The sequence below is a fragment of the Brassica oleracea genome, chromosome C2, assembly GCF_000695525.1.
Source record: "Brassica oleracea var. oleracea cultivar TO1000 chromosome C2, BOL, whole genome shotgun sequence".
NCBI classification, from domain to species: domain Eukaryota; kingdom Viridiplantae; phylum Streptophyta; class Magnoliopsida; order Brassicales; family Brassicaceae; genus Brassica; species Brassica oleracea.
In genome coordinates, this window is record NC_027749.1 from 52,551,566 (window position 1) to 52,559,763 (window position 8,198).

The window sequence follows — 8,198 nt, forward strand, 5'->3', positions numbered from 1 at the left end:
TATCCATGATATTATTGGTAAGATGAGGTAAGTTAGTTTTCTTTGTTGATCTTTTTCCAGCTCCAGACTTTTATTGAGTTAGTGTTACTATAGTATTTAGCTTTTTTCTTTTGGTTGTGGAAGTTGTAGGGTTAGATTATGTGTTGTATTATAGTTTTTTCTTATTAGTTTGGTTATTTGTGGAAGTTGTAGGGCAGTTCTGAGCGAAGTGATCTATCTTATCACATCGGTAACACTCAACCTTTGATGCGTCTCTCTCTTGCCTATAATATCTGTTTTGTTGATATCCAAATCTACCACGACCTCTTCCTCGATATCCATACTGACCGCCTCTTCCCGAATCATACCTCTCCTGTTGTGATTGGGAGTTGTGATTGGGAGTCTGCATACATAAGTTTATCTTGGCTTTGCCCGTCGTGCTTCTCTTCTTCCTCATCATGAATCATCTCCTCATAAAATAATAGAAAATGGTAAAATAACAAAAATAATAGAAAATATTTAAAATTATTTATTAATTTTATATATAAAGATTTTTTATTCATCTTGAATTTTAGTGACCAATAAAATAAATTATCAAATTTTATACAAAGATTGTTAATATTAAAAGAGTAAATAATGCATAATTAGAAAGTACTTCGCTAAATTGCAATAATCTATAAGAAAAATGACTTAAAATGTAAAAAAAATATATATGAAAGACACATGTCATCAAACTCTCTTGCCACTTGTCTTAAGAAGAGAAAAAATTAACTTTATATATAAAGATATAAAGATATGTCGACAAACATTTAAAATTTAATAGAGGAAACATGTGTCTAAAAGTTAAATAGTGTAAAAATTGTTGAAGTTAATTGATGAATAGTTGAATTTAATTACTTTGACCAAACAAACAAATAAAATAAAGCGAAAACTCTCTCGAGATCTTCACTGTCATTGATTATTAGAACTACCTTTTGTATTAGAATTTTTAAATCTCATTTAATAATGTCACCCGCAACTCTCGCTATCTAATTGCATTTTTATAGACCAAAGTCCTCTACATTTCTCAATCCCATTTGAGGAGAAAGAGCCTTTGAGCTGTCTTCAGTCTCCTGTCAGTATCATTCTTCAAATGGCAAGAGGGAAAGCAACATCTTTGCTTCATATTCTCCTTCTTGGATCTTTGTTGATCAGTTTGGTGTCAGTGAAAGGAGAAAGCCCTTACAAGTTTTACACTTGGACAGTGACTTATGGCATTATCTCTCCTCTTGGTGTCCCTCAACAGGTACAAATGAGTACACAAAACAACAGTTTCTACTTATGGACATTCTGAGATCCATTTTTTGTTTGATGCTCTGACCCTTTTTAAAAAAAACTCTTGATTGATATATTTTTGTTTGTTTTAGGTGATTCTGATCAATGGTCAGTTTCCTGGTCCAAAGCTTGAAGTTGTGACTAATGACAACATCATCCTCAATCTCATCAACAAACTTGACCAACCTTTCCTCTTGACCTGGTAACCTCTTATACTATTTCTGATTGGATCATACTTAAATGGGTTTTTGATATTTCTTTTTCAATGTTTATTAGGAATGGAATAAAGCAGAGGAAGAACTCATGGCAAGATGGTGTACTGGGAACAAACTGTCCAATCCCACCGAACTCAAACTTCACTTACAAGTTCCAAACCAAAGATCAGATCGGAACTTACAACTACTTCCCTTCCACAGCCTTTCACAAAGCGGCCGGTGGATTCGGAGCTATCAACGTCTATGCAAGGCCTAGGATCCCAATCCCTTACCCTCTCCCAGTCTCAGACTTCACTCTACTCATCGGTGATTGGTTTAAAACCAACCACAAAACGCTCCAACAGCGTTTGGACTCTGGTGGGGTCCTTCCATTTCCAGACGGTATGCTCATAAACGGACAAACCCAAACTTCATTCACAGGCGACCAAGGTGAGTTTATAAAACCTCTCAGCTGTCTTAAAAAAAAAAAACTGTTTCTTGTCCTTTACGTCATGTGTCTTAAAATCTTTCAGGGAAGACTTACATGTTGAGAATCTCCAATGTTGGGTTATCGAGCACTTTCAATTTCAGAATCCAAGGACATAAGATGAAAGTAGTCGAAGTCGAAGGCTCTCACGTGATTCAAAACGATTATGAGTCTCTTGACGTTCACGTTGGCCAGTCTCTCTCTCTTCTTGTGACCTTAAACCAACCTCCTAAAGATTATTACATCGTTGCAAGCACCCGGTTCCTGAGAAGGAAGCTTAACTTTACTGGTCTGTTGCGCTATTCAAACTCCCGAGTCCCAGCTTCTGGTGCTCCTCCTCCTCTTCCTCCTGGAGAGCTTATTTGGTCCATGAGACAAGCCAGAACATTCAGGTGGAACTTAACGGCTAATGCAGCTAGGCCAAACCCTCAAGGATCATTCCACTATGGGAAAATCAAACCGACCAAGTCGTTTGTTTTCTCGAACTCAGCTCCTTTGATCAACGGGAAGCAACGCTATGCGGTCAACGGAGTCTCTTATGTGAACTCAGAGACGCCTGTGAAACTCGCTGACCACTTCAACATCGCAGGAGTGTTCAGCACGAATGCTATTCAGAGCTTCCCCTCTAACTCGCGTGTGACTGTTGCGACGTCGGTTGTTCAAGCATCTCTCCATGATTTTCTTGAAATTGTGTTTCAGAACAATGAGAAGTCAGTGCAGTCTTGGCACCTTGACGGTTATGACTTTTGGGTCGTTGGGTGAGTCTTCCTGTTTCCTCTTCTTCTTCTTGCATTGGTGCTTGTTGCTTTTTGACTCTCAAGTTAAGACAGAGTTTCTCCAACTGTTTTCTTTTGTTATGACACACGTAGATTTGGTTCTGGACAATGGACTCCTGCCAAGAGAAGACTTTACAATCTTGCTGATGCTCTTACAAGACACACAACTCAGGTAGAGCTGTCATAATTAAACCAAAACTTTGAGGTGTTTCCCATGTTGTTGATTGTGCATATATAAAAATGGGCAGGTGTACCCAAACGCTTGGACAACAATATTGGTGTCTTTGGACAATCAAGGGATGTGGAGTATGAGATCAGCTAGATGGGACAGACAATATCTGGGACAACAGTTTTATCTAAAAGTGTGGGATCCAGTGAAGAGTCTTGCCAATGAGTACAATCCTCCAGATAATCTTCTTCGCTGTGGCAAAGCTGTTGGAAGACACCTTTAGAGTGATCATTTTATACAAGTTTTTACTTCATCTGCTCTTTTTTTTATTATTTAAGTTGATCATGTGTTTGTTTGAGGGTTAATGGTTTTGTTATTTCTGGTCATGAGAGTATGGCTGGTTTTTTTACATTTGTAATGTGTTAAACACCGCAGGGAGGGAGAGAGAAGTTTAATGCCTTTTAAGTAGGTTGTTTCTTCAGATTGGAGGTTTAAAAATAAATAAATATTTTGTATAACTCCAGTCAACTTGTTTTTTCTTTATATAATCCAAATATCTTTCTGTATTACCAAAAAATCAACTGTAACTTTTGGGATAGATGCTACAATTCTCGCAAAAATGTTATATCTATATGCTCTGACACTGAACAATACCCACTGGGGATGATGCATTTTCTTCATGTTATAAGATTATTATGTATGATACCACAAGAACAGAAAGATAGTGTGCTATTTATAATATGTAAAGTGTTTTCAGACGGTTGACAACAAAACTAATGCAAATCATTTAAAACATCTTTTTTTTTTTTTGGTAATGGAAGATATACTAGCAATCAAACAACTTTCCAAGGAGAAAACTAAAACTAAAAATGGGTGTGTGTTAAGAAAAAAAACAGACATTTTTGAGAGATAGTGGGCCTAAAAAAGCCTAATAGAAGAGATGTCCATACCCAAAACAGAGCTTTGAAAAAGAAAGTTTGACTAGGGGATGAAGTCTAAGAGGGTTTGGTATATATAAATAAAAGGAAGCAGTTTCTTGTACGTTTGGACGATCATAAAACTCAATCGCTGCTTTGGATCGGAGAGTTTCAAAAATGAATTGCCAAGTTTGTCAGCTGAAGGAACTGGTATCAAAATCCTCCTCCCTCTTCTTCTTGTTATTTGCTAGAGAGAGATGAGTCTCGTGTTTCTATTTGGTTTCGTGCAGGAAGTGGAATCATTCGAGATACGAGAGGTTCTACGCTGTAAGTTTAGTTATAGGAGGAAGTAGGTAGGTTTTTGATTCATGTGCTCTCACTCAGTTAGCTGATTGGATGATCCTACTACTACTACTACGTACTACTGATCAAACCTCATCATGTTTTTAAGTTTTGAGATTATTCAGATGCCAGTTTTTAGAGGTCTCACTACAAGAAAACTGCTTGATACCGATGGACAAATCCGTCATAATCTCGTCGGGAAAGTAGCATACCGATGGAATACCGACGAAATATGTCCGTCGGTATCATCTCGTCGGTATACTGATATTCGTCGGCAATTCGTCGGCAAAATACCGACGAACACATATCGTCGGTAAATACCGACGAACATATTCCGTCGGTTTTTTTCTAAATTTTCCGACGAAACATATCCGTCGGTTTTTTCAGAAAATTCCGACGAATTCTCTTCGTCGGTATTTACCGACGATATGTGTTCGTCGGTATTTTGCCGACGAATTGCCGACGAATATCAGTATACCGACGAGATGATACCGACGGACATATTTCGTCGGTATTCCATCGGTATGCTACTTTCCCGACGAGATTATGACGGATTTGTCCATCGGTATCAAGCAGTTTTCTTGTAGTGAGACCTCTAAAAACTGGCATCTGAATAATCTCAAAACTTAAAAACATGATGAGGTTTGATCAGTAGTACGTAGTAGTAGTAGTAGGATCATCCAATCAGCTAACTGAGTGAGAGCACATGAATCAAAAACCTACCTACTTCCTCCTATAACTAAACTTACAGCGTAGAACCTCTCGTATCTCGAATGATTCCACTTCCTGCACGAAACCAAATAGAAACACGAGACTCATCTCTCTCTAGCAAATAACAAGAAGAAGAGGGAGGAGGATTTTGATACCAGTTCCTTCAGCTGACAAACTTGGCAATTCATTTTTGAAACTCTCCGATCCAAAGCAGCGATTGAGTTTTATGATCGTCCAAACGTACAAGAAACTGCTTCCTTTTATTTATATATACCAAACCCTCTTAGACTTCATCCCCTAGTCAAACTTTCTTTTTCAAAGCTCTGTTTTGGGTATGGACATCTCTTCTATTAGGCTTTTTTAGGCCCACTATCTCTCAAAAATGTCTGTTTTTTTTCTTAACACACACCCATTTTTAGTTTTAGTTTTCTCCTTGGAAAGTTGTTTGATTGCTAGTATATCTTCCATTACCAAAAAAAAAAAAAGATGTTTTAAATGATTTGCATTAGTTTTGTTGTCAACCGTCTGAAAACACTTTACATATTATAAATAGCACACTATCTTTCTGTTCTTGTGGTATCATACATAATAATCTTATAACATGAAGAAAATGCATCATCCCCAGTGGGTATTGTTCAGTGTCAGAGCATATAGATATAACATTTTTGCGAGAATTGTAGCATCTATCCCAAAAGTTACAGTTGATTTTTTGGTAATACAGAAAGATATTTGGATTATATAAAGAAAAAACAAGTTGACTGGAGTTATACAAAATATTTATTTATTTTTAAACCTCCAATCTGAAGAAACAACCTACTTAAAAGGCATTAAACTTCTCTCTCCCTCCCTGCGGTGTTTAACACATTACAAATGTAAAAAAACCAGCCATACTCTCATGACCAGAAATAACAAAACCATTAACCCTCAAACAAACACATGATCAACTTAAATAATAAAAAAAAGAGCAGATGAAGTAAAAACTTGTATAAAATGATCACTCTAAAGGTGTCTTCCAACAGCTTTGCCACAGCGAAGAAGATTATCTGGAGGATTGTACTCATTGGCAAGACTCTTCACTGGATCCCACACTTTTAGATAAAACTGTTGTCCCAGATATTGTCTGTCCCATCTAGCTGATCTCATACTCCACATCCCTTGATTGTCCAAAGACACCAATATTGTTGTCCAAGCGTTTGGGTACACCTGCCCATTTTTATATATGCACAATCAACAACATGGGAAACACCTCAAAGTTTTGGTTTAATTATGACAGCTCTACCTGAGTTGCGGCGAAAACGACGGAAAAACCGACGGAATTATGACCGAATTCTTTCATGGTCGGTATGCCGTCGGTATTTCGTCGGTAAGTGTCAATTTTTTGCAACGGTCATATATTTGTCAGTTTTTTGTCGGTTTTCTGTCGGGATCGTATGACGAAATACCGACGAATGTATTCTGTCAGGATTTTCCGACGCAGTTCCGACGAATTTACCGAAATATATTTCCGACAAGTTTTCGTCGGAATTCCGTTGGAAAATCCTGACAGATTTTTTTCGGTCGGTTTTTCCGTCAGTATTGTCCGTGTTTTCTTGTAGTGTCTGATCAGATCATATCTTTTTTTATTTATTTATTGATGGATGGATGGGCCGGGCAGGCATTCTACATACGATAGTCTTCCACAGAGCACTTGGTCTTATCCGCCCTAAAGATATTGATTTGGAGCTTTTTGACATCACTTACGTAACTCTCTGATCAATCATGCATGCTAGTTTAAGATATCATCGTACTTCATTCTTTTTTTTTTGAGATTAGTAGTATGCTTTGGTTGTTTTTGTTTTTTGACATTGTCAGGTACAATGTGGTGAAATAGAAGTGGAAAAAAAGATTGACGACAGGATTGAGCATTTCATTAGCTGGATTGAGAAACACCCCAACAAGAAGAAGACTCAGGTGTATATACTCTCATATTCCTTTTCTCTATTCTACTTCACAGCAAAGCCTGAACCTTATTACAGCATATAGGCTAATGGTGGCTTCTTGTCATCATATATATACTCTTGTCTTTTTTTTCATTAAAATTTAATTATCTCTTCTTGGCAAGTAGTTATGTGTATCGTTTTATAAAGCCAAAAGCAAACAGCCATGGTACGCTAGTAAAACTGATCATCGCTCCTTCTGGGAACGCTGGTACATCAATCTTAATGTGGATGTGGTTCTCCATCCCACTAAATCCCCAGTCGGAAACTCTAAGCTAGTTATGGACCTTGGTGGTACGTACGTGTATCATTTAATGAATATACTCTTTTTTTTTTCTTCTAAATTATCATAAAAGTGGAGGAGTGATTTGCCATGTTCTAAATAATATTTATCCAAATGACTCTACGTAGATGCGTCTGAGGCGAGAAGTTGTCGTAGGAAACAGCTTGAGCAATCCCTTCAACAAGTCTTGTTCCAAATCATTAAATTCGTTAATGACAAAAAGGATCATGTTCCTCCTCCTATCAACGACGATCGTGAAATCTATTGCCCTTTTGAGATCACTATCACAAGGTACACTGCTGTTTATAGAGGAAGAAAGGATTTTTACTTGCTGGCCTTGGCCTTGGCCTTGTATAAGATATATATGTACTGTTAAAGATGAGTCAAAAGTGTTGATTGAGTGGAACTAACTTTTTGGTTTCAGCGCCTCATCGGATTCAACCTTTGGGAAGGATATGTGGAAGAGGATACTACTCAACAGTGGCCATCCGATCCATCCATGATCAGTTGATGATGATTCACATATATATCTGTTTACTTTCTCCAATCAACTGACTTCTTTCCTAGCTACTTGCATTTCTTATGTATTAAGTAAACATATAAACGTTTTGCCTCTTCCTTGGGTTTGTGGGTTGTTGATGGGATCTCTTATCTCTATGTAAACGAATAAATAAGACGTAGAAAGTTGGGATTAACATTAGTGTCGTCAAATCAATCAAACAAACAGACAGACAGCCAAACGTTTCTCACTCTGATTTGTAGCGACGCTGAGAAAAATTGTAGTAACAGAACTTCCTGTTGGTTGACTCACAACGAGGGCAAGGAAGCTAATTTAGTTTCAGATTATTGTCCACACCGTACTTGTTATCTTTCCCAAAATTAAAAAATTATCATATGGACCTAAAGACATTGATGGCGTGACTAGATGTGCTACCAATTACTACTACAGTGATTACTTTTCCAATGCATTTAGGACCCTTTTTTTTGGGTGTGGGGGGGGGGGCGTTTCATACCTCTAAAATAATTCTCAAAACTGGATCTTGTCAAATA

The 8,198-nt window shown here is 37.4% G+C and overlaps 2 protein-coding genes across 2 annotated transcripts; both read left to right on the forward strand.

Annotated features, from left to right (window-relative positions):
- The first annotated feature begins 1,033 nt into the window (after positions 1-1,033).
- On the forward strand, positions 1,034-3,434 carry LOC106322733 (L-ascorbate oxidase homolog). The gene is made up of 6 exons (XM_013760857.1): positions 1,034-1,264; positions 1,386-1,495; positions 1,570-1,937; positions 2,021-2,732; positions 2,844-2,922; positions 2,999-3,434. The coding sequence occupies exons 1-6, from the start codon at positions 1,112-1,114 to the stop codon at positions 3,200-3,202; spliced, it is 1,626 nt and encodes a 541-aa protein (XP_013616311.1). The 5' UTR covers positions 1,034-1,111; the 3' UTR covers positions 3,203-3,434.
- A 534-nt stretch (positions 3,435-3,968) lies between these two features.
- LOC106325210 lies at positions 3,969-7,856 on the forward strand. The gene is made up of 7 exons (XM_013763242.1): positions 3,969-4,046; positions 4,127-4,163; positions 6,544-6,629; positions 6,741-6,839; positions 6,994-7,159; positions 7,277-7,439; positions 7,573-7,856. Exons 1-7 carry the CDS (start codon positions 4,014-4,016, stop codon positions 7,649-7,651), a joined length of 663 nt encoding a protein of 220 aa, XP_013618696.1. The 5' UTR covers positions 3,969-4,013; the 3' UTR covers positions 7,652-7,856.
- The last annotated feature ends 342 nt before the right edge of the window (positions 7,857-8,198 follow it).

What these genes read in the sequence shown, in the direction of transcription:
- LOC106322733 (XM_013760857.1), top strand. Translation starts at nt 1,112, where the DNA reads ATGGCAAGAGGGAAAGCAACATCTTTGCTTCATATTCTCCTTCTTGGA. An exon ending in CAACCTTTCCTCTTGACCTG is followed by an intron (nt 1,496 to 1,569) that starts GTAACCTCTTAT and finishes AATGTTTATTAG; the next exon opens with GAATGGAATAAAGCAGAGGA. An exon ending in TATGACTTTTGGGTCGTTGG is followed by an intron (nt 2,733 to 2,843) that starts GTGAGTCTTCCT and finishes TGACACACGTAG; the next exon opens with ATTTGGTTCTGGACAATGGA.
- LOC106325210 (XM_013763242.1), top strand. Translation starts at nt 4,014, where the DNA reads ATGAATTGCCAAGTTTGTCAGCTGAAGGAACTG. An exon ending in AGCTTTTTGACATCACTTAC is followed by an intron (nt 6,630 to 6,740) that starts GTAACTCTCTGA and finishes TGACATTGTCAG; the next exon opens with GTACAATGTGGTGAAATAGA. An exon ending in TTTGAGATCACTATCACAAG is followed by an intron (nt 7,440 to 7,572) that starts GTACACTGCTGT and finishes TTTTGGTTTCAG; the next exon opens with CGCCTCATCGGATTCAACCT.